The 25,164-nt window shown below is 34.6% G+C and overlaps 4 protein-coding genes and 1 long non-coding RNA gene across 7 annotated transcripts; 1 reads left to right on the top strand and 4 right to left on the bottom strand.

The window, feature by feature from the left end:
- LOC18611815 lies at positions 533-3,161 on the bottom strand. The gene is made up of 5 exons (XM_018117036.1): positions 3,075-3,161; positions 1,661-1,946; positions 1,340-1,530; positions 1,274-1,287; positions 533-1,156 (listed from the first exon to the last, which is right to left on the bottom strand). The coding sequence occupies exons 2-5, from the start codon at positions 1,877-1,879 to the stop codon at positions 684-686; spliced, it is 897 nt and encodes a 298-aa protein (XP_017972525.1). The 5' UTR covers positions 1,880-1,946; positions 3,075-3,161; the 3' UTR covers positions 533-683.
- On the bottom strand, positions 2,966-8,835 carry LOC18611813 (probable Histone-lysine N-methyltransferase ATXR5). Of its 3 annotated transcripts, none has more exons than XR_001929565.1 (6): positions 8,284-8,835; positions 8,109-8,189; positions 5,059-5,288; positions 4,572-4,972; positions 3,359-4,327; positions 2,966-3,289 (listed from the first exon to the last, which is right to left on the bottom strand). XR_001929565.1 is itself a non-coding variant. In XM_007048256.2 (6 exons), the coding sequence occupies exons 1-6, from the start codon at positions 8,618-8,620 to the stop codon at positions 4,168-4,170; spliced, it is 1,122 nt and encodes a 373-aa protein (XP_007048318.2). In that variant the 5' UTR covers positions 8,621-8,832; the 3' UTR covers positions 4,111-4,167. The 3 variants fall into 3 exon arrangements, 1 of the variants encoding a protein (XP_007048318.2); XR_001929566.1 differs by having other exon boundaries at positions 2,966-3,282; XM_007048256.2 differs by lacking the exon at positions 2,966-3,289 and having other exon boundaries at positions 4,111-4,327; positions 4,572-4,784; positions 4,872-4,972; positions 8,284-8,832.
- LOC18611812 (60S ribosomal protein L27-3) lies at positions 9,929-10,599 on the top strand. Its single transcript, XM_018114366.1, has one exon. The coding sequence runs from the start codon at positions 10,004-10,006 to the stop codon at positions 10,409-10,411; it is 408 nt and encodes a 135-aa protein (XP_017969855.1). The 5' UTR covers positions 9,929-10,003; the 3' UTR covers positions 10,412-10,599.
- On the bottom strand, positions 12,423-13,519 carry LOC18611811. The gene is made up of 2 exons (XR_001927705.1): positions 12,914-13,519; positions 12,423-12,822 (listed from the first exon to the last, which is right to left on the bottom strand). It is a non-coding gene; the product is annotated as an uncharacterized LOC18611811 (long non-coding RNA).
- On the bottom strand, positions 14,209-23,472 carry LOC18611810 (T-complex protein 1 subunit eta). Its single transcript, XM_018113936.1, has 14 exons — positions 23,345-23,472; positions 22,981-23,241; positions 22,607-22,732; positions 22,309-22,512; positions 21,173-21,342; positions 20,957-21,092; positions 20,394-20,510; positions 20,145-20,264; positions 19,959-20,057; positions 19,781-19,870; positions 18,373-18,460; positions 18,178-18,266; positions 17,987-18,061; positions 14,209-14,748 (listed from the first exon to the last, which is right to left on the bottom strand). The coding sequence occupies exons 1-14, from the start codon at positions 23,357-23,359 to the stop codon at positions 14,650-14,652; spliced, it is 1,689 nt and encodes a 562-aa protein (XP_017969425.1). The 5' UTR covers positions 23,360-23,472; the 3' UTR covers positions 14,209-14,649.

The raw sequence follows: 25,164 nt of genomic DNA, 5'->3' as shown, positions 1-25,164 counted from the left end.
GCTATACAACGAAAGAAATTACCATCACATAAATTACATCTCTTCCATTCCATTTGAATGAATAATGTATTGTTACGAAAAAAAATAATATATATATATATATATATATAAATAGATTATAAATGAGCTTTATTCACCAATTATGAATTTAGTGAAAAGACCAATAATGTGTAAAACATTAGTTAAAAAATTACTATTTATAAATTGAACAATGACAATTCTGTCATAATTGTTTCTTCTTTCATTTTCTTTTTAATCCAAGGGACACAAGGTTTCTCCTTTTTCCAAGACTTAATTTCTGGAGGATTTATTTATTTTCCACGTAAAAATATATTGTACAACCCTGACTTTATTAATTATCAATTTTTTTCCTGAAAATTTTAACATTTTTTCTATTCAACGAATTAAGAAAACTATATATATATAGCCAAGGGATATATAGATTCGAGTGTGGTAGGTTAGTCGGATATTGATTACAGTTTTTCAGCGTTGCCCAATACAAAAATGAGAAAAGAAAAGCACTAAAAGACAATGGACAACGTTGGTGATGTCAATCTCATTGCCGATCTCCTAGTACAAACAAAAGATCCAATTCTTAGATAACATAAGAGGACACTTAGGAAGATGACCAAAATTGGAGAATCTCTCTGCCAAAAGTTAGAAGCTAAAGCAATCTGTGATTATTAGCAACAGTTTATGCCCATGCTAGAAAACTGACTAGACAAGGCAGACCCACCCCCACCCAAATCCCTTCTTTTAGCCTTTACCATTGGAGGTGCCCATTTGCTAAAACTATGTGCTCCACCTTTTGTTTCTTCTTCCCTATTTTCTCTGCCCAAACCAGCATTATTTGCTGCAACTTTATGACCGCCAGAGAGCCACTTAGACTTCATGTAGGTGCTGGTCCTCCACGGTGGTACATGGAGTCCTGCCTCCCTAAAGGATTGTTTGGCAGCTGAGCAAAGCACTGAGATAATCTTGTTGAGCTTCTCTTCACTTCCAACGAAGATGGACGGGAGAGCATCTGTCAACTCTTTGTAGGTTGGTGTGGGCCTTGCAAGTTCAAATTGGGACTTGAAATCTATGTCTACTATGAGCCTTACAGTGTCAGTACCATTCTCATTCTCCACTACAATGGCAATGTATTCATAATCACCTATTTAATCAATGAATATGAAAGAGCTAATTTAGAAGAGATACAAAGAACTGAGGAAGCATAAATCAATTCTGTATTGGGAAGTAAAGAATTTTATTCCTATTCCTAGCAAGAAACGGGGGAAATTTTTACTGTCAAGATAAGTGGTAAGAGAGAGAGAGAGAGAGAGAGAGAGAAACTCACCACCAGGACAATCCTAAGGAAGTAGCCCAAGAAGTTTGACAGAAAGAAGCATTAAAGCCATTCATTTTAAGCCTCATGGCAAGCCACTTCTTCAAACCACTCGTTTTGTGGACATCCCTTTTGCCTTTAATATGCTTCAATGCATGCTCAAGAACCTCCCTCTCAGTTTCTGTCCTAGTCCTAAGAATCTCCTGCAAAGATACAATAATAATCCAAATAATCACATCAGGAACACACTTGGACACAGAAACCAGAACCAAGTTCACCAAAACATTCCAGAATTATGCATATTATATGTGAAACAAGGTACATATTATTTACCTGTAAAGCAGAATGTTCAGATAGATGGTTAAAAGAAGGAAGGTGGCGGTTTGAGAAATCAGGAAAGATGGGTGAAGGTGATTCTGATTCTATGTAGTCTTGAACCATTTGTACCAGCTCTTCCTCTTTCAAGCTACCCATCTGCTGCCTGTCTATTTCTCTGTGTTGATGCCTTTGAAGGGGAATATGGCTTATATTTTCAGTTTCGGACTCTGTCATGGCGGTGGAGATTACAACTTTATGATGATATATGAAGTCATCATAACTTATACAAGAGCTTAGCAGCCTAGCGGTGGCACAAAGTGTTAATACGAATGTGGTAAAAAATAATGGGGGTTTAAAATTCAAAGGAGGATTGGGAAATGGGAATACAATAGGAGAATATCCTTATCTTTTGCTTGCCCAGAAAGAAAGCGAAGTTGAAAATGACACTTAAAAATGCTGTCTATTTGCTTCCGGAAGCTAATTTAAAGTTAGAGGTTTTGAAAACACTTGGAAAATCCTAGTTGGACCAAAGATCCTTAGACATCCTTATTATAGGGACCTAAGCTATAGCTTTTTCAAGACTTTGAAAGGTGTGTACGGCATTCGTTCTCTTAGATTTTGTTGGTGACTACTTAACTTTGTTAGAGAGGCTAAGGGGCATCAAAACAATCAGGCTTTCTAACTCATTTGTTTATAAGAAAAAACAAAAGGAAAAGGTCAAACAAAGGGTTGAAACTCATTTTAAATGTGACAAATACCTTCTCGTCTAAGAATTTTGTTAATTTTGAAAATATCTTGCAATGGTTATTACATTAATCTTTTTGATTTTTGTAAATGAGACTTCCTTTGGGTTTTTTAATTTATTTTGGAGATAGCTTGGGAAAAGGGAATTCATATTTACTTTAAAGTATAAAAGAAAAGTAAAAAAAAAAAAAATCTTAGGGAAAGTTTTCCTCCCAAAGATATATGGGTTTCAATTAGAAGGACGATCATCCAAGTATAAAGAGAGAAAAGAAAAAGTAGAAGTTTGGTGGGAAAGGCAAATCCTAATAGCTACTGAAACATAACCGCGGCGGACTGCAAGTTAAATCAGATGAGATTGATGCATGAATTGATGTACTAATATCTTTGTGAGATTTAGGATTTAATTGCTACAGAATGATAGCGGCGGCCAAATGGGAGGTCCCATCATTCGGTCAAAAGGAACAAAGGCTCAACACTCGTCCTCCTTTAAAATACTACAAATCATACGGACAAAAACTCCCCTCATATTTACCAATTACTACATAACAATCTCGCCTCCAATAGAACAGGCTCAGCTTGAAGTTTATAATTTGAGACTCTATTTTTTAAAAGTTTTGGATTAAATCTTGAGATATACAGAGTGAGAATTTATGAAATTGAAGTTAAATATAATCCGACATCATACCTGAACCAGCAGTTATAAATGTTCCTTGAAATTAGCTATTTATCTAATCAACAGGTTCCGTTAATGGTTCAGCAGAGTCGAAGAGCAGAGGATCGACGACCGGCTTACTATTGGCTTCACCAGCGCGCTTTCTAGCCTGTTGTTAGGATTTGGCATGTATTCATCCCAATTCAGAGACATGATCATGGAGGAAAGCCGTGCTTCTTTTCTGACACCTAACAGAATTTTAAGAATAAACTACAAATTTTTTACCAACTCAAGTGTAAATGGTTTGGAAATCTCACAAGGAATGCCGAATGCGGATTGAGTCGCAGAAATCAAACTCTCCTTCCAAAGACTGGAAGGTTCAGGGAATGAAAGAATTGAAGGAAAAGGCCACTGCTTCATCCGGATGTATAGATGTTGTCTGAACTAGGTCGTTCGTTCAACTGACGGACTCACAAGAGCTGCAGGAGAAAAGCAAATGCTTTCTGTTTCACCTTCGTTCTTAGCATTGATCTGAAAGAGAGCTACGAATCGTTAAGGAAGAAGAATATCCTAATGCCACACACCTGTTATCATTGCAAATGCTGCTGGCTGCTGCTAAGCTACTACTCTAGTGTTTTCACTCTCATCTTTTAAGGTGGGAATACATCGCAAAGACCAACGTAAATGTCAACTTTGTTAATTGCAAAGACATTTAAAGCTATAGAGAAAGATGAATTACTAGAGAAAAATGCTCTCTAGCAGTCCACCGAGTAATTCTGTTTTAAAGCTGTAGAATGACAGTAATTGGATAAAATTAAATAGACCTTAATTGAGACCTGTATTACAAGAAGATATTGTTTCTTAAATAAATTTCTACAACATCTAAATTCCAAGGAAAAATTTTTCTTCCCTGCTGTCTTTCGCTAATGGCTGCAAAAGGGACCAGCGTTGCATCATAAATTATAATAAAATGGCATGTGCAAATTTGAAGAAATTTCTTTGACTCTGCACCAGCAATGAGTAAGCTGTGAAATAAAAAATAAAAATGACTGAAAGAAGATGATCTATGAGGATCCAAAATTGCATCCCAGCTCTGTAGGATTGTTAGTAACGTCGGTTCCATTATTCAGACAAAATGATGAGTAGGGTATTCATGCTCATATCCATTATAATCATAATAAAGCCTCTCTCCCTTAGCAATATCACGAGTGGCAACCAAAAGGACCCGGCATTCACCATTTACACTGTACCTCACACATTTACAATTCTGCTTCTTCTTGCCTTCCCTGCACAAAATTGGACATTTGTTTTAAGCACATGCACTAACTATTCTAAACTCGAAGCAACCTTACAAGACAGAAAACACATGGGACACATAGTTAATTAGAGACTATGCTATTCTATAACTCATGCAGAGGAGTAGAGAAAATAGGCTGCCAATGCCTTATCAGAAGTTAAGAAAACAGAAAATAGACTGTCAATGCCATATGACACAGCATTGACACCAAGAGATAGGTTATACAGGCTTACAGAGTATGATTGTTAATGCCATTGATAAAGCGAGCAATGTTTCCACGTTTATCAGGGCAGATTACAAGACTTTTAGATGAGTCTGTTGCTAAAAGAAGGGTCATCAAGCTATCACAATCGTCATTTTCCCGGTTTTTAATGTAATCCACATCCCCTGTGTATTCTGCAATGAATGTCATATCCTTTATCTGTCCATCTGCTTCTACCGTATAACTGCACGACATAATTAAAATGAATACACTAAATATACAGCTACATAATATAACTGCAACAGTACAAATTATTTCAAAATGGAGGTACCCTTCACATGAATCAAAAACTACTATAAGAGGAGGGCATTCGCCTCGCCTATTCATTGCTCTGCAGAGTTCCAAGGTCTCCATATCTTCCTTCGAAAGAACCTGGAAGAAGAACAACATACCAAAGCTAATAAGGAACATAAGAGAACCAAAACTTCTAAAACAAAAAAAATCGTTGAAATTCACACCTGCATGCCACCATTTTCAAACTTGGCCTGATTGGCAGATCTAGGGGCCATGCCAGGAGAGTAGGTGAGATCATCACTGAATTCCATCTGCAAAGCTGTTAGTGCTGAAGCAAGGGTACCCATCTGATTCAAACGTTGGTTAGGATCTTCAGATGGTATAAATGGCAAGAGTCTCCTTCTTTTCTTTAGCAACACCAATGATCTAGAACGTCTGCGACGCTTTCTGGTATCTAGTAGTCCAGCCAGAAGAACTAAGCAAATCAGTTTATGTTTGTCAACTAAAAGCAAGATAATGGCCACAAAAAAAAAAATCACTTTATGTTGGTCAACTAAAGGCAAGATGATGGTCATCAAGAAAGCTTGGCAAGTTCCAATATGTGCAACATATCTCACGCTCTCAGCACCAAATGCAAGTTTGTTTGTGTATAAAAGCCCATAAAGGATGGATGTAGTGTGATTAAAATACACAGTACCCTGTTCTGTAACTTATCCTTTAATCTTCCTTTGTACATCTAACGTCATCAACTTGAAAGACAATGCTTCCAATTATTTCTGCATTCATTGGTATCCCATGCATGAGAGGGAAATCCACTTAACAAACTCTCTAGTTTTACTATTGCAGAAGTTTTAGCCTTTAAGCAATGAACCAATGTATACATTTAAAAACTTAACTAATCACCTTGGAAAATTAATATTGTCATACATAGCTATATTATCAGATTCTGACATTTGTTCCAGTTGACAAACTCCAGCCTTGTGTGTGAAGTACCACTGGTTTAAAAAGTTAGAACAATTAATTTGTATTACTTCTTACTAATTCCTTCCTATCATATCTCCAAGATATCTCCAAGAGAACCCTGACAAAAAATGTTGGTAATTACATTTTCAATTATATTGTTTTACTTTTGTATTTACTGGCTTGTACCACCAACTCTCCTATGTATTCCAGAATATTAACAAGTTTTGCACAAAAAAAATCATTTTGAGTTTATTACTTATAATATGCTAATTGATGCTAATAGAAGCATAAATGTAAGTCAAAATCCTTCAAATTCTTTTATTGTATTTCTATTGATATATTCCATACTTTCAAACCACTATATACTATATACCCAGTGCTATTGATGATGAACATTTTAAGTATTATTCACCAGAAAATGATCATGAACATTTGAGTTTTAGAAATTTAAGGATATTCCCTCTAGATAACATTTCATTGCAAAAAACTCATTTATGTGAATTTATATGTTAATAAGGAAATCACTGTGGAAACAGATAGGTCATATTTAATAGCCGCAAGCTTCTCTTATGTGCTGCACTAATAGAAGGTACAGGATGCTCCAATCTGGAATCTATTAAATCTATTTCAACATAATGGAGCAAACAATTTTCCTAAATATACCCTGCTAAAAAGTAATAATTTTTATGGGGAAAAATCTAAAACCCTATAGGGGAAAAAATGATTGCAGAAGCTACAAAGATAAAAATCCTGTACACTTGATAAATATTTATTCCTTTCAAAATGTACCTAATGTATGAATTTTGTTCTCACTTTTGATCTTGCTTTATAAGTCATAAAATTCACTGCTAAACACATTTGCATAGCACTTTGATTGTCAAAAGGTGAAGAAGCTAGGAAGGATAGTGGTAGTTGCAAGAGCAATCCCAATTAAATAAGAGTGGGAAAGAAACAGAATTTCCGGCAATTGACCTTCTAAAAATCATCTTTGAGAGAGAAGTGAATAGAGACCAGAAATTACATGAAATTGAAATGAAAATTGAGTGACATCAAGTCAATGAACCATTAGACAATTTAGCTTGGAACAAAAAGTAAAGGGAGTTCATGGTCCCATGAGACAAGGAAAATTTCTACAAGAAAACAATGGGGAGGTGATACCCTGCCAGAATTCTTTTCTTAATCCATGATTTATGCTTTATAAATTTGCACTCTACATGTAAAATCAATGAAATAAGTCAACAAGGTAAATAGCATTTAAGAATAGCAGTTGATGCCATAAGAAAAATGCCTGCAAGCATTAGATATATGTCTTGCATTTAATAGTGAAGTCATATGTTAGAACCAGGTGATGATTTTCTTCTCAATTGTCAATTAAAATGTAAGCTATATAGACATGAGATGTCTATAATGAATTTTAACTCAGACATGTAGGCACAAAAGTACTTATGAGTTCTTCTCACACAATAGTATTAGCTAGGTCAAATTATAACTTAACCAAGAAAATCGAGCACTACATGCATATATGACTCAATTCTATAAATCTATAATTCAATAAAAATACATGTACATTGCCAAAAAAAAAAAAAAGGCATGCAAAGTCATGAATCAAATTGTGGAAAAAAGTTATCATACTTATGCAGTTTTTTAGGCTGGGTACTATAAGTCATGTGCAATAGTCCACCTCTTATGACTTATAGTCCACTATTACAAATTATTTTTCATGTCTAATAATTAGGCTTTGGTTACATTATAGAATTAGATAAAATTTCTATGAGTCAAATGTCAATAATCAATAATTATACTACAATATTTCAAAGTATTTAACCAAGTTTCATATATGGTAGGGAGCCAGCTTAAACATTTGATTTCACCATAATTTTATGTACTGTTCACAAATAGCATACCAGCACTTTGCCATTAAAGCAAGGTTCTGGATAGCTCCTAAATTTTAAGCGTTTTCCATCAATACTCACATTACTACTGAATGTGCTTGATTAAATCGCCCATGATCATATCTGCAATATCATTATTTTCTCAAAATATTCACCACCCTCAAGTGATCCAATATTCGCATTTCATCTATTTAAATCTTATGCATACTTTTTTCCCCTGCTCGTTTCCCTTAAATTGCATTACACTAATTTTGATTGTAATTTTGCATGGAGCCTGAAACAAGGTAAAAATATTATTACTACAAATCAAATTTAATAGCCATTCTCAACCAACAGGAATTGAACATGAAACACGAAAATTTAAGGCCATTTAATTAGCAAATGATCACAATAAAATATTGCATTCAACCAAAAATTACCTTGATTCGACGTGAATTTCTTTTTTCCATCACAACTCTTCTGAATCCTAAAGAAATCAATTATCTTTTTCTGCGAAAAACCTAAAACGGAAAAAAAAAAACCACATTTATCAGAAAAATAAAAAAATGTCACAAAACAAAGAAATAAATACATAAATAAAATGAAAATCCCTACTTCTTACTCGCCTATGACCAGAGCATTTGGGGCAAAGCCAGGATCCAATAGGAACACGAGCCATGATCGGTCTAAGGCATTTCATGTGGAAGCCTTTATCGCATTTATCACATAGGAGAAGCTCGTCGGGACGTTCACCGGAGCCGCATTGTTCGCAGCCGACGTCACTGTAGTCAGCTCGCTCCACCACCGCATATCTGGCACGAGCCATTATCTCTGCCACCGGCCTTAGCTTCCTCTGTGGCGGCGACGGGGACGGACGTCGTGGCGGTGCCTCGGTTCGGCGCCGCGAGCCTACGAGACGCCGAGCAGCCGCCACGGTGGTGGCTGGAGCCATTTTCTGGATGTTGACGCGGAATTATGGGGAATGATTGGGGGCAGAACTGGAATTTGGAGAAATGGAGATGAAAATTGTGCGTTTCTGGTCTTACGGGGGAAATCAGAAAAGAGAAGACAAAGGGAAGCTTTTCTTTTCTTTTTTTTTTTTTGGTTTTTTGAGTGCTATTGTGCGCGCGTGAGCGCACGGAATTCAATGTGCGCATCCACCTGAGAATGAAGAGTGCATGTACGTGTCTTGTCTGTTTTTTTTAATCTTTTTCCTTAATTTCTTTCCTTTTCTGTGCCAGAGCCAAATTTTCGTACCATGCACGATGTAAGTAAGTAACCCAAAATTTATAATATAGTGAAATAAAATATGATATATTTATCTATGTCACTTGATTGAATTTATTAATTTTAAATATTTTTATCAAATAAGATTTCAAAATTGATTTGTGATTCTTTCTTATAGCACAAAATAAGTATAAATAAAATAATTTTTATTTTTGGTCGGTAATAGTATGGAATTTCACAATGTATATTTAGTTTTTTTTTAATATTTGTCCTTGCACTCCAAACGGTTAAAGTCAAACTCTATTTTTAAATTTTTAAAGTTTGAAATAAGATTTATAAGATTCGTAAAAATATTAAATGAAGATATTTTATGAGAAAAATGAAAACACTGATTTTGTAAGGTTTAAGCCTTTAACACAAATCGGCAAAGATAAAGATGAGTAAAATTGAATTAGATCAATAATTTAATAAAATCAAATGCTATTTGAGTAAAATGGTTTAATCTAATTGACTTATTAGGTCTATTGATCTAAAAAATTTGATCTAATTAATTTTATTTGATCGGTTCTTGATTTTAAAGTTTTTAGATCGAACCCATTGAAAGATTAAATTAATTATATATATATATTAATATATATAATTTTTAGAATTTAGTTATAAATATATATTTTTATTAGTAATTTTCATTTTATATTTATAATTATAGATTAAATTTATAAATTTTAATATTATAATTAACAAAAAAGTATAAAATTTTAATAAGTTTAATCCAAAATCCAACTGATCGAATCAATTTAATCTTTTTTATGTTTAATCAATTCTAATTAATTTTTTTAAAATATTTAATTTATGTAATCATTAAATATGACGAAGTAAAGCGATCGAATCGCATAATTACACACCTTAGACAAAAATCAAATCTTAAAGCCCAAAAACAATTCGGGCCCAGGATCATATAACTGAAAAGCCCATCAATTTGTCACAAAGGGCGAAGCTAGGGTTTCATTTTGGCTGATAAATATAAACCCCATTTCGCCCCGTCTGTCACCCACTTGTGCTTTTGGGAGGACAAAACCGGGTGAAAAAACAAAAGCAGAGAGGAGCAGTCATGGTGAAGTTCCTGAAGCCAAACAAGGCCGTCATCGTCCTCCAGGGCCGCTACGCTGGTCGCAAGGGGGTCATAGTCAAATCCTTCGACGATGGAACCCGCGACCGCCCTTACGGCCACTGTTTGGTTGCAGGGCTAAAGAAGTACCCGAGCAAGGTCATCCGCAAGGACTCTTCCAAGAAGACAGCGAAGAAGTCCCGCGTCAAGTGCTTCCTCAAGCTCGTGAATTACCAGCATGTGATGCCAACGCGCTACACTCTTGACTTGGACTTGAAGGACGTGGTGACTGTTGACTCTCTCCAGAGCAAGGACAAGAAAGTCTCTGCTTGCAAGGCTACCAAGGAGAAGTTCGAGGAGAGGTTTAAGACTGGGAAAAACAGGTGGTTTTTTACAAAGTTAAGGTTTTGAGATCTGGATTATTATTTTTGAAGATTTTGAGGTTTATGTAGTGCTTTAAGCTTTGTTTTGTGGTAAAAATTGGATCTGTTTTGTCATAGATATTTTTGGGTTTTTGTTGTTACTAATTCTATATTTCTGTTATAAATTTTTGTTTGGATTTAATGCCCACTTGGAATTTAGCTCTTCTACTTTTGTTACTTGCAATTTGATTATTAGTTTTACTAGTTAGTAGATGTGCGTTTTGAGCATGCAGCATTGTCAAATTTGTGTTAAGCTTTAGAGAAATTCTTAGCATTGCTTGTTTTGAGCTATTTTTAAAAGATGGGACTTCTTCGGACTAGTATTTCCTACTTTGTTCCTCATTCAGTGTGAAAGTAAACCTTTGGTTTCTTGTACTAGTGGCCTGTGCTTACGTTTGCTTCATGTGTTTTCTCATTCCGGTTTCAGGAAAAAGGTTATTTTGACTGATGTTTTTTATTGTACCTAAGGGATTTACCTTACCCATTACATCAGTTTGCTGTGGTTATTTGTAATTGCAGAGCTGATGTTACAGCAAATAGGTTTTTTATGGTGTATGGAAGAACCAAGTAGTGCAGCTATTGTGGCATGTTTTACTTTTAGGAATATTCTATGTGCCAATTTCTAGTTACAACTGATTGCTAATTCCTGATTACTGCAATTTTTGTATATGCATCAAGGCTGCTACCATAAAAATAAATGGTTCTGTATCATTTGCCAGTGCGTCTGCATGTTTGATTGAAAGTCGATGTTGTGTGAACAAGGCATCTGGTATAGGTCAATGAAAATTCGAGAAGGAATAATCATAACCTTCTGTCCCAGTATTCTTGCCTTCCCTTCTTTGTTTGAGTAAGCTAATTAGCCTACCATCCTTTGCTCCCCTTTACTTCCTGTTTGCATATGTTTTGCAGTGTTGAGTGTTAGTGATTATTTCTTGTTGTTTTTGTGGTGTATTTCACTCCTGAGTCTGTACTTTAATTCATGTGGTTATCTGATGCTAGGCTTTGGTGGTTTCATAATTGTAGTTATATTGACTCCAAGGTTTCATAGTTGTGGTTATCTGATCCTAGGCTTTGGTGTTTTCACGAGAGATATTTCAGTTATATTATTTTTAACGGTGTAATGAAAATTTGAATGAAAGAAAAAAAAAAAACTGAAGATAGTTAAGATAAATTATTTTCACTTCAAATCAGAATTTTTTAATATTTACTTTTTGATCAACTTTATCCATATTATAAATTTTTTTATTAAACTTTATCGATTTCAATTGTTATTTCTATTTGATGGTTTCTAAAGGAAAATTTGCTGAACTTAACTTAAGAAAACCGAAATGATTAAAAGCACACTATCTGTTGACTTTGTGATTGTTGTGCTTCTTCAAGTAATTAGCTGATGTTATTTCAGAAAACTCAGGTTGCGCACTTTTCTTTCGAATGTGTGAGCTCCAAACAAAAGGGTTTACGAGTGGTGTAGTGATTGGAGAAAATTTGTAAGAGCTTGAATGCATTCTGGAAATGTTGTCTCTTGGTTGTTGAGTATTTCCTATGCCCTTGTTTGGTTGTGATGTTTGAATATTTGGTAACACAGGGAGCAATTGAGATCTTATTTCATATCCGAAAAGTGTTTGGTGTTATAAGGAGTAAGTAAGGATTTAATTAATCCACGGTGGAAATCTTCCCTCTTCAGTATTCTCTGTTCATCTATCGAATTCCAATATTTATTTCCGCCAAGCCCTCCCACAAGCTGTGGCCACATTTCTTTCGTTTTCAGTAAAATTTGCATTTGTATGAGGCCTGCACGAAATTTGGATTGCTTGTGGTGCCATGGCATTCAACTATGATAGGGGTCATGGGTTTTAACCAAGTTAAGATTATGATAATTAGTTCTTATCACCATTCATCATTAACTATTTAAAAAAGTTTCTTTATAGATTTATTATCCTAATTCTTAATTTATGTAAAATTAGAGAAAATTTTGTTTCATGTAACCATTGTAACACTAGAACAATAATGAACCCTTACATATACTCCATTGATCAAATTTTGGAACAATCATTACAAGGATACGTGTGCTGGACAATTGTTGTGTTATTTCTGGAAGTCAATCATTCATTTGTCAAACAATTAATGGCAGCCCTCAAGGACGAAAATCAAATGCAATATCACCAAAATCAAACGAAATAATGTTCCTTCTTTTAAACTCAACTTAGCAGTGCCTTGTGAATTGTTTGAGTAGCTTTATTTGTGGATTACTTAATAGTATACATAGCGTATAAAGAGATAATTTTCTTCACACCAACATGATTGGCCTAAGAAAGATCTTCTCCACCCAACTCTTTCTTCTAATACATGGTACAAGGTGAAGCTGCTTTTTATTTGGCAAGCCTTATAGTGTTACATTTCCTGCAATAGAGAGGGAAAATTGTACACAGTTAAATTATGCACGCGAAAACCTTATGTATCATAAATAAAGGTCTCAATATGACATACGTACCTAGCTGGCTAGCACCATGATAATTTTCTAGTCGCGATTAGGAGGTAGATAATACATGCCTCGTCCCCCATATTGTTTATATTCCTTTGGTGTTGGTGGCAGGGTATTGTGTTGGTGAGGTGGCAGAGATTTATGGGAAGTAGGAGGCGATGCTGGTGGAGGAGGCCTTACTGGGGGTGGGTTATATCGTCTTGCACTGATCTCCGGTAGGAATGCGAGAGAGATGATGAGAAGGACAACAAAATTAGCTGTGGTAAAAAAGCTCATGGCAACTGACCTATTTCCCTTTCTACTTTCCATTTCTGAATGCAGTCTCCTCAGCTTTGGTGGCCTATTTATAACCTCCCTGGCAAGGTTTCAAGACAATCTTTACGTATGAAATAGGGTAATAACAACGTAGAGTCAAAAGTTAGTTGGTTGAGCGTCTTTTCTTTCTGTTTTTTGCTTCAAATTTCCTTGATGGTGATTGTTTTTGCTGACTATCATTAGGCCTGTAAACTTCCATCCAATTTCGTTGGGAGTTGGCTGACTTTGACTTGACCTTGATCACCATTGTCAGTGCGCATGATCTAGCATACCAATTGGACAGTTTTTCTTTATACATAATATGACTTGACTGCTATTCCCCTTAAAAGTAAAAAAAAGAGAGCATGAAATGACTTTTATTTAAATATAAGATAAAAACACATATGCTAGATGGGTATAAGTTTCACCTTTACATCTTCTAAGCATAAAACTCAAGTCAATGCCTCAAAGTTCCACATTACCACCTTTACATCTTTCGTTTGCTTCGGTGCCTGGCTTTGATAAAATTTGAAGGATTCTGGCTGTTTTGGCCATGTTCACTTGGGGTTAGGTGTGTGTTGCCTTCAAGGCTTAGATATTATGGGAGAAGTTAATGTCTTGAAACTGGTGGTGGGCGAAATTCTTTGTTAATACAAAAGAGAGCATTACACCTCCAACTTCAGATCTTTGTTGAATTTCTTACATAAAGAAACAAAAAAAAAATTAAAATTACATCTCCGTTTAAGGATCTCCAGTCACGTTTCATCCAACTTCAGCACGAGTTAATATAAGCTCATGATGTAGGTAAACATAGCACACTTGAGAAACATTCAGATCGGACCTTTTGCCGCAAATGATCCTCGTTAAGTTTATGCAATTTACTGTCAAAGGCTAGCTTTTGGGTCTGGGTAGTTGATAAACTGTTAATGTACATACTTTTTAAACACCCAAAAGAAAAAAGAAGTGAATTGTTCATTTTTAAAATTAATACCATTAGGAAAATACACGACTAAATGAAGAAATCTTGCAATACATTGAAGATCAATTCAGATAATATTCATATGTAGATGTAACACAAATTAATCCACACCTGACACCCCCCACATCCGCTTCCTTTGCTTGGAAACCTACGCATTTCATCATCATACCTATAGAAGGTATCAGCCCTCACAAAAATTCCTCTGAGAAATAGATTTAAAAAACAAGTTGTAACTTCTACAGTAATCCAAAGGAGCAGCCACATTTCACGAAAAAGTCAATCAATCAACGCAAGGTTTCCGCTGTCCCGAAGGCACATCTGACTAGGCACCTTGACAGTTTAGCCTTCAAATGGTAGTTCAATTTGCACCATACCAAAAACTGAATACCGGTAAAAGAACCTAATTAACTAAAAATCTGTGTCATTTTGAATAGACAACCTTAACAGAATTTGGGTTACAAAATTGGAAGGCTTATCGCCTCCTCATTCCTCGTCCACGGCCACGGAAACCACCTCCATGCCCTCTGCCAGCCATGGCACTTGCAGCAGCTTCTCCCTGTGCACTCTCCGACTGCAACAGTAAACGCAGGAAACAGTGAAAAGGGCTGTACAGGTCAATTGCATTCACACACATTAGCGTGATCATAAGTGTGCTAAAATGGAAATAATGTTAGGTCACGGTGCAGTATTAGTAGAATTAAGGCTTTGTTTCAAAGCTAGGGGGTGAGTGGAAAAGTAAAAAGAAAATAAATCACTTGCCATTTTCCATCCATATTCACAAACATCAAGTTTTCATATTGGAAAGCTAATTAGAGGGATGTTACTCAATGTCATGAAGGGTATTTTGGATGTTATCTTTTTTATCTCCACTTACAGAGAATATAATGATAAAATAATACCATTTTCATTTTTTTCCCTCACTTTTCATTTCTATTATTTTTCATCTTTCCAAGTTGCACACCAATAGAAAGAAAAAATATTTTCCTATTCACTTTTCTCATCTCAATTTTCATCTTTTCATTTTATCTGTACGTGATAACAAAGTAAAGCCTAAGTACTCAGATTAAACAGATAAAACAAGCGATAGCAGCATCTATTTTCTCCCCCTCCTTTATTTATTTATATATCTTTTTGGCAGGAGTAAGGGGGAGTGCAGCTGTGTGGAGGACTTTGGTGAGGTAAGTGACCTAAATTAAACAAGTTTACATTTGATACTGTCAGTCAACCACAAAATGCCATTTCATTAATAAACAAAGTTAAAAGTTTATAGACTTTAACAATCAATATCAATAATTTTTTAATGCTTAATTAAATAAAAAATAAATTACTTGACTTTATCTCTAACACTCTCTTACACCACCTCTCTCAAACCCTCTCATGTTCTTCCCTTGCATGCAAGTAAAGGGCAGAGGATTACTTCTCAATCTTCTACTAAGGGTTGACGAAAGAGCGATTTATTAAGGTTCCCAAGAACGGCCAGGACTAAGGATGGATTTTGAAGAGATTTTCGTTGAGGAAGAATAAAGGTGTGAAGTGAAACAAATGAAAAGCTCACTCATTATGCTTGTTGCGTTACTGCTACTGCTGCTGTTGTTGATGCTAATACTTCGATGGGATCTATCCAGATCCATTCTTTTTTATTTTTTGGGTTTACTGTGATAAGATCATATCAATAGAAAGAAGAACAAACAAAAAAAAGTTAAGATTTAGAGAGATTTTTTTTTTTTGTGGATAGTCAGGGAAAGAACATAAGAAATAATGGGTTTTTGTTTGTTTGATTGTAAGGTGGTGGGCTGCAAAGATTTATAGATAGAAGATTAATAGAAGAGAAGAATGCCTGTCTGCAGGGGAAGAACATGAGAGGGTTTTGACAGTGACTCTGCCATAGAGTTTTGGGGAAAAAGTCAAATAATTTTTTATTTTTTATTTAATTAAATATTAAAAAGTTATTGATATTTATTTTTAAGAACCTATAAACTTTTCAATTTTCTTATTAATAAGGTGACATGTTATGGTTACCTAAAAGTGTATAAGTTACACACTGTTAGTGTATCAAATATAAATCCTAAAGTAGACAATAAAGGCACAATTGTTATTCAGCCAGTACTAGGTAAGGCATTGACATAGTTTGATATATTTTTCTTGTAACACATTTCCATTTTGTTATAGATCTGACTGAACCAAGTCATTATCATGTGAATAAATTCAAAGAACAATTAAGCAAACACAAACTAAAAACTAATATGCGAAAATAAAATCCAATGACACATGGATTTATGTGGTTGGACACAAAAGCTATATCCACAGGTAAGACAACAAGAAATTTTTACTATAATCAAGAGATGATGAAGATTACATCAGGGTTTGATCATCGAAACTAATTCGACAATCATGATACCCTAAACCCCAAGAGCTGTGGCTCCCAATCTCTCGATTCGTTCCCGCTTGAAAACAAACCCAAGACCATAAATGAGATTTCTCTCTATATCTCATTATTTTTGCTCTCCCCAAAATGCCATTAATGAGCCTTTAACATGTAAAAATAGAACAAATGAGAGCAAAAGCGTCATATTAGGAGCAAAGAGGAAAAGAAAGTTATGTGGATTATCGAGTTGACTTTTCAATCACAAACTTCAAAAAATCTCCACCTCTAGGTGGCCATTGAAACCCATATTAGGGTACAATTCAATAGTTTAGAGTCATCAAATGCACCTTGGAAAGAGCAAAAAAAAAAAAGATAAATAAAATGAGATTTCTCAATTTTGAGACAAATCTCATTTGCAATCTCAAGTTTAGTTTTGGCTAGAAAAATACTAGAGACTTTTCGAGAGTTTGAGAGCAAAATCTTACATGTAATCTTCATCTACTTTTGGTTATCATGAAATTTCTCGTCATCTCCACTTAAGAGTATAAACAAGTCACTCATGAGCTACTTGGGCTTGGATCTATGAATAATCCGAGCTACACTAGTTCATTGTCAACCTCAAGCTCAAGCTCCAATTGCTCAAGTAACAACTCCAACCAAGTTTGAGTTTTTCAATACTCGACTCAAGTGGCTTGCAAGCTTAATACTTTTTGATATTTGATACATACACAAATTAAATATTATATTTGGTTGCATGTTTTTAAATTCTTTTTATGTTTTGAATTTGAACTCAAGCTGAGTTGAGGGTTGAGCTCCTTATTTTAGATAATGATCATCTTGCCTTAATCCAATCAAGCTCTAGTAGCTAAGGATTTACAGTTCCATTTGCCTTATTAAGCAGTTCAAGAACAGAAAAAGTCTTCCTGAATTATGAGGCTTGATTTAACATGGGTTTGACATTGGGACAAATTCCAAATACCACAAAATTTTATATAAAATGTTTGTTAGTTTTCTAACATATTTGAACAACAAATGAAGCATGAGGGCCCTCCTCCACAGTGGTTCACAATAAATTCAGATTATGTTGCTCTATTTGTTAGCAGCTAAATTTACCCAAACTATAGATTGGCTTTGGTGTTTGATTGTATATTGCGCTTGCACCCTTCCTCAAGAACAATTATCAAAAAATTCCTACTAATAAAATTAGAACCAAAGTGTGAGGCCCAATAACCCATTAAAATTTTGACCTACAAAACTTTACAAAAGAAGAGGGGGGGATTTCTGATTACCATAAAGGCACCAAATTCTGAATTTTCAAAGTATTTTTGTCCACAGATACTTGAGCAATATAGTGTAAATAGATCATATTGACAGGAGCAAATGACACCACAAAATATAAAAATCATGCATATAACTTCTTAGACAGGGAACAGCATGATATTACCTTGGGATTCTTTACAGTCTCATCCACACTTAAAATAAGACAAGCAGCCTCAGTTGCAGCATTGATGGCATTGATCTGTCAGCAAATGTTTTAGATACCAGAGGCACAAAATTCATGAAATTAAGATTAGCAAAAAACTAAAAAGTGCATCATTAAATAAGCAATTGTTAGTTTGAAATTTGTCAAGCCACCTTTACAACTGATGGCTCCCAGACAAAGTTTGCAAATGAATCTTCTATTCCACCAGTGTTGATGTCCACCCCGTAAGGCGCACCCTCACCTGTCCAAAATCTCAGTGTTAAAAAGAATCCTTTCACTGATAACAATGGGAAGCGAATGAAATATATATATATATATAAACAGAAAATTTGGGAAAGAATGGCAACCAGAAGGAAGTGCATGCTTCTGCCTTAATTTGTTCAGCACATCAGTTGCATCAAATCCAGCATTGTCACACAGCTGCCGTGGGATAACCTGCAGCATGAGAAGATAAATCATATGCAAGAGTTTTCATTTTGATAGAGGATTTCAAGGTGAAGTCACATGCTTTAGGATTAGCAAGGCAATGCCCAAATCCTTCTCTCTCATCCCTCTTCCCCACCAGCACATTTGCACAAAACTAATCATAAGCACGAACAACACAAGCTGCAAAGCATGCACCATGTGTCTTAATCGTGTCGTGTAAACATAGGGTATAAACAGTTATATAGGTAATCACAAACACAACACGATTAATTAAACATGTCAATATCCTAAATGCGAACATGGATACATTTATTAAATGTGTAACACAACACACCTAGCACGTTTATTAAACAGGTAAGGTTAAATTTTATATGACACGATATGATTTATAATCTGTTTAAATGATTAACACGGATAACACAATTAAATTAAAATGCATACAATTACAAATGAAATGTAACTTCATTATTCAAATTTTAAACAAATAATCATAAAAACAATTATAACAAAACAGCAATACCATCAAGCATAATAAAATCTACCACCACCATCATCAACCACAATAAAAGAAAAAGCTAACCTAACCTCAGAATGTTACATAAAGAAACCCACAGCTCAGATGTAATTTTTTTAAGCAAATTAACTTTTTTTAATCACTACTGAGACAATTTTTAGCCCCACAAATACCAGATATTCAACAAGTCCAATTAAACTTCATTGAAGTAAAAATGGTACCTTCCAAATATATTGTCCTCGAGATTAAAAATTACTTATATACATTGAGAAAGTCATAATATGGTTGTATGATATTGTGATCTAAAAATGAATGCAAACATAAGCAAGTACACTCAGTTTTATAAAATAACATGGGTAAAATATCAAATTTGCTCATAGATATGACAAATACACCATTTCTCTGGTAATTATTCATACAATAGGCTCTCCACTTGACATCAAAACGAATTAAACTGTGTATCCAAGTTCAAGAAAAATATAGTTCACAAGGTTCAGCAAAATCAAGCTGTACTTCAGCACAAAGTCAGTATTTGGCATGTCTACATCTGTGTATGAATGTCAGGGTATACACGTACAGATGTTTGTATAAAATATTTTAAAAACAACTTTCATAAGTTTTCTCCAAGCAAAAAATCAGTTAATCCTGAACCATAAACATTAGATTAAGACCACAATGACTTCAATATAACATCAAATTAAACTCAATTTCCAAACACTGTGTACTGATCACTCCCATGGTTTTAACGACTAGAGACATGAGCCAAATCTGTAGGCAATCAAAAGGAAGAAAACACTAAGGCCAACAACACCTACCTCAAGAGCTTTTGCATAAGAGTTAATAAAAAGTTGAGACTTCCCAGCTATTGTTCGTGCATGCTGCCTCAAGTATCGACTTATCTCCATCTGCCACCAAAGGCAAATTTTAAACATCAAAAACCTAAATTGTCTTCAAACATACTTAAACATTTCACTAGTTATCATAAACACATACATCTATTGCACCACCTCCAGCAACTACAGTAGAGTTCTTCAAAGCTCTTCTAACAATCATAATTGCATCATGTAAACTCCTCTCCGCCTCTTCAATGAACTGAAAATAATAATGCAAATGATATCCAGCATCAGCATGAAAACCGATACACATTCAGTAATTTCACTAGTTAGAATAACGAAAGACCTGGTCAGCTCCACCACGAAGAACTATAGTGGCTGTCCGTCCTGATGGGCAACCGCTGAATATATTAAACCTCTCATTTCCAACCTGCCTTTCCTCAAAAACCTCACATGTCCCTAAAACCTTCAGAACAAACACAGAAGAAATTTAAATAAGAAGTTCAAAGGAAGGGAATTCAACAGTGTTTGACAGTGTAAACTTGGAAAATACAAAGATGGCTGCATTTCAAACAAATATAATGCGAGTTGCTACCTCATCGATTATGTTGTTAACAGATGTTTGTATGGTTCCACCAGTTGCAGCAGCAACCCGTTGAAGATCTTCCTCAGCTACACGACCAGCACAGAAAATATCTCTATCTGCAAAATACTGTAAGCAAATACAACATTCATGTGAATTATACTTGACAGGGAGAGAGAGAGGACTTAGTCATGATTACTGACAAACATCACTCTTCAAATTCTATGAAAAATTATCAGTTGAAATAACATAGGGGATAGAAAGAAATAGTTATGTATGGAATCATAAAGTGTTAAATCACGTCAACATGGACATAACTACATTTTCTTTTTGACAATGCACAAGTGTAAGCACTCATACAAGCAGGTATCAAAGCAACCAGAAATAAAAAGGACATAGGTCTTTCATATCACCAGAAAAAACTTATTATGACAACCATGCCAATGAAGTAACTCAATTAGTCACAACATAACCAACAAAGGAAAATAGATTTATGTCGATTGTGGTAGTTATCAACACTTATAGAGACAAGGACAAAGAAATGTAGTATCTACAATCAAGGCAAAATCTCACACCTGTGTCGCCAGATCACCAATAGCCAACCGTGAGAGAACAACTTTTGCACCACTCTTCACACATTTATCCAACTTGTCATAAATGATATTCCATTCTGCATCAACAATTGATTGATATTGTGATGGATCTGAAAGTCTGTGGCAGATAAATGGAAGGTAGAGTCAGTAGCCAATTATGAAAAAAGAATTCAAATGAATGGCAGCAAAAACTCCTACCTTATCTCGGCATTTTCTTTCTCAGATTTCAGTTCCAACTCAATGTTTAACAAAAGTATCTTGGGATTCAGAAACTTCTTTGGCTGCTGTTCGAAACCCGCATATGAAAATGTCTTTTTAAAGGCAACACCATTAACCAAAAAGGAGTCACGCATGGTACCACCTGGAACCTGTTAAAGAAACCAAAATATTAATCAATTTGTTACATGACACAATGACATGTAATACAAGATACAAGACAGAAAATTTGACTGGAATGTTCCTAGCATTCATGAATCAAAGGAATCTCATTTTAGAGGCAATGCCACAGTCATAAGTAGTATTAAAATATTTCAAGAAAAAAAGGAAGGGAACTTCCCCACCCCAACCCTATCCCACACCTTCAGACTCTTGGCCACCATGCCAGATTCATCATTTGACATTAGTCATTAGTTCAATAAATTCATGGATCAGACCATCTGAAGTTGCTCCCACCTATCAATCAACCACAAATAATATCTCCATTGCACACACAAAATTCACTCCCACAATGGAAAGAAATCAAAAGGGAATCAACTAGCTCAATAACTTTAGCTATAATAAAAATAGCCTGAGACCCTAATTGCGATATAGTGTTTTAGAGGCTAGCCTTCTTATCCTATATCATGAAAGCTGCCTCTCAGCCTGTAGTACTAGAAGAGATTTTAAATTTTAAATTTTTAACTTCAGAAAACGTATATTACATCAATCCAAGCACATGTCACTTCAAATCCAGCCATAATTGCATTTTCTAGAGTTCTCAGTAACTGATTGTATTATGAACCCAAAAAGGACATTTATAAAGTTAATTTTCCCAGATTTTGGACATTATAAAAGTTTCTCTATAAAAGTAGATACAAATTCATGCCAAGCTCATTTACACTTACATGATACTAAAACACCAACGGATAAGAGTCTACACATAAAGAACAACCAAGGGCTATACTCAGCTAGAACAGTAAGATAGTGCAATATAACGCACATTGGGTCCAAAATGTATGATTTTCCATATTAAATAAAATGTGGTACCTTGTCCAAAAGACTTTCAAGTACAATTATCTGAAAAAGAAAAAAACTAATAACAAATTGAAAATAAGGCATGACGAACAGGAGTCTACCTTCTTAACTCCAATTAAATTTAACCTATCCTCATTGCCAATAGCAATAACAGCATCCACAACCATTGACGCAAAGAACTCCTTTTCCCCACCAATGAGTTTTGAAGAGAGTGTTGTTGCAGCACATTTAGCTAATAAGCTTTTCTTCTCTTCTAGACTTTTCCCCTCTATGCTAACAGCTAGTTCTTTGACCTTCTCAATTGCCTGTCCATCGAGTACAACATTGCACATAAATAGACACAAAAGACCAAGGCAACATCTAAACCATGAAAAGGGGAAAATAACACAAAAAACTCACCAAATAGCAAGCAGTTCGATAACTCCGAATGAGATTTTGAGGGTGGACTCCATCCTCCACAAAAGGCTTGGCCTCTTTCAAAAACTCCCCTGCTAGTAGTACAACAGTTGTAGTTCCATCACCAACCTGCAAGATGCACAAACCATACTCTCAAAATCATGTAAATGGTACGAAAAAATAGTGAATCTTGTCAACATCAACATCCCCTATGAGATGCCCAAAGCCAAACTGACCAAAACCAACTCCAAATTAAAATCCCAGTTCAGTAAAGAAAACCCGTTGTTCATATCCTAAATGAACTCTAGTTTAACTGAAAATTGAGAAATGATATGGAATCTACAACAAGAAGGAAAAAGAATGGGGCGAAGAGTGACCTCTGAGTCCTGAGACTTGGCGATATCGACGAGGATCTTGGCGGCAGGGTGGACGATATCGAGAAGCTTCATGATGGTGGCGCCGTCATTGGAAATGGTGACGTTCCCTTTGTCATCGTGGATGAGTTTGTCCATACCCCTGGGACCCAGGGTTGTTCTAACCACGTCAGCGACGGCAGTGCAAGCGTTTATGTTGCTGACGAGCTGAGCCTTCCCCTGGGACGTATCGGTCCCTTCTTTCAAAAGAATGATTTGGGGTTGCTGCAAACGAAAAGAGAGAAACAGATTTGGTATCAGTTAAAAAATAGATTCAAGATGTCAAACGAATGCACATGAAGATAAGCGAGGAGGAGGGTGAAGTCACCAGCATGGCTGCCATTGCAGCTAGGGTTTTGCTAGTTCTTTTAGGTGGAAGAAAGGAGCAGAGTGGGAGAGGAAGAGTGTTCTGGTTCTTTCTTGAGTTTTGTTAGGGGTTTAATTTTTAAAGGGTTTCCCTTTTAAGTTCAAAAGGGCTAAATTTGGGTGTAGAAATGGTGTGTCAAAAATTACAGAGTTGGATTCTCCCATTTTGAGTATTGAGCCCTGTCACATGGAGTTTGATTTTGGGCCTTAATTGGGCTCCTCTTTTTCTTTTTTTTCTCTAATATTCCCTTTCCTCTCTTATTATCTTTATCATGGATGAACAAGATCATTCATAAATAAATTTTGTAATATTTTTTTTAAAAAAAAATTGCTACCTATCTGTAAATAAATTTTGTAATATGAAACAATAGTTTATAAAGTTTCATTGCAAAAGAAAAAAGGGGCTTGAAATTTCTAATGTCTTTTTTTTTGTTGAAGTGTGCAAAATAATAATTTTCATGATAATTCTTGTCTTATTTTAAAATTTTATATCATTAGAGTGAGTATTAAAATGCACTTGAGCATTTAACTAATTGATTAATGTATGATCTTTTTGTTTAAAGAATATGAGTTCAAATATAATTTCTTTTGAAAGTGATGGTATTAAAACAATTTTGTAATTTTATGTAACTTGGAAAGAGATCTGTAATTATGAAATCATATTCTATGATTGTTGTCCTATGAGTACTAAATAATTGTAAGAGATCTTGAAAGCTACAAAGATTGTTCTAACAAATTGATACGCTACGTAATATCATTGGATATGTTCTCTTTTGAAATGTTTACAAAGAAGTAAATAATTATGTTAATGTACTTACAAAAATGGAGTGAATAAAAATAAAATATTTGTGACTTGACATTGATTGATTTGATGATAGTTTTTGAAATTGTTTTGGTGTAAGTAAAAAATTAGAGAGTGTGTGATTTTGTGTCTCATTTTATTTATATTAGAAATGTATCTAGGGCATTGCACATGGATATAATTATATATGTTGTAATAATCGTATTTATCATATTTTTTATTCTATAACTTTTTGTAGATGAAAGCTATAGTAAGTCTAATACTAAAAATTATATATACAAAATGTTATAGTTGATGGTAAAAAATGTAAAGTAATATTACGATAATTTGAAATTTAATATATTGATTGTTAGTTTAGTTAAAAAAAAGATGTCTATAAACAAAAGTTAATATAAGACTTTGGCAAAGCTCTACAAAGATGCATTATTTTGCATCTTTTTGAGGTAGTGTGTCAATGTTCTACCATTACTCTAAGAATATATAAAAAATCTAGTGATAGTGTGCAATAAAATATGAAACTTTATGATTAAACAATTATTTAAAATTAATAGTAATTGATATTGGGCTTTGAACCATAGAACTTCATATTAAGGATATTGGGTATTTTGTTTGAAATCATAGCACTACAAATCAAGGATAAAAGCAGTGGACATCAAGTAGATATCACTACATATCAAGTATATGAAGTATTATAATTGGAATTGTAGCACCTCAGATCAAGAATATCAAGCATTATGCTTGAAAATGTAACACTACAAATCAAGGATATAATTAGGTAATATCAAATATATCATCTATTTTTCTTGGAACCGTAGTACTCCAGATCAAGAATATCAAGCATTAGGCTTGGAAGCGTAGTATTACAGATCAAAGATATCAAACATAATGATTTGAACCATATAGATTAAGGATATCAAGTATTATGCTTGGTACCATAAATACCTTATATAAAGGATATCATCTATTATACTTGGAATTGT

The sequence above is a fragment of the Theobroma cacao genome, chromosome 1 (genome assembly GCF_000208745.1).
Source record: "Theobroma cacao cultivar B97-61/B2 chromosome 1, Criollo_cocoa_genome_V2, whole genome shotgun sequence".
Lineage (NCBI taxonomy): Eukaryota > Viridiplantae > Streptophyta > Magnoliopsida > Malvales > Malvaceae > Theobroma > Theobroma cacao.
The sequence above is the reverse complement of the archived record's forward strand: the minus strand, read 5'-3'. Positions and strand labels throughout refer to the sequence as shown.

Bases quoted from the DNA above. Each gene is read 5' to 3' on its own strand.
- LOC18611815 (XM_018117036.1), bottom strand. From the start codon at position 1,879: ATGACAGAGTCCGAAACTGAAAATATAAGCCATATTCCCCTTCAAAGG. The intron at 1,531-1,660 runs GTAAATAATATG...GTATCTTTGCAG, and splicing joins CTGAACATTCTGCTTTACAG to GAGATTCTTAGGACTAGGAC.
- LOC18611813 (XM_007048256.2), bottom strand. From the start codon at position 8,620: ATGGCTCCAGCCACCACCGTGGCGGCTGCTCGGCGTCTCGTAGGCTCG. The intron at 4,785-4,871 runs GTACCTCCATTT...TATGTCGTGCAG, and splicing joins GTTTTTGATTCATGTGAAGG to TTATACGGTAGAAGCAGATG. The intron at 4,328-4,571 runs GTAAGCCTGTAT...AATTTTGTGCAG, and splicing joins GGCATTAACAATCATACTCT to GGAAGGCAAGAAGAAGCAGA.
- LOC18611812 (XM_018114366.1), top strand. From the start codon at position 10,004: ATGGTGAAGTTCCTGAAGCCAAACAAGGCCGTCATCGTCCTCCAGGGC.
- LOC18611810 (XM_018113936.1), bottom strand. The intron at 20,058-20,144 runs GTCTTTCGTTAT...TATTATTTTCAG, and splicing joins TTCGTGGTGGAGCTGACCAG to TTCATTGAAGAGGCGGAGAG. The intron at 19,871-19,958 runs GTATGTGTTTAT...CTTTGGTGGCAG, and splicing joins CTGGAGGTGGTGCAATAGAT to ATGGAGATAAGTCGATACTT.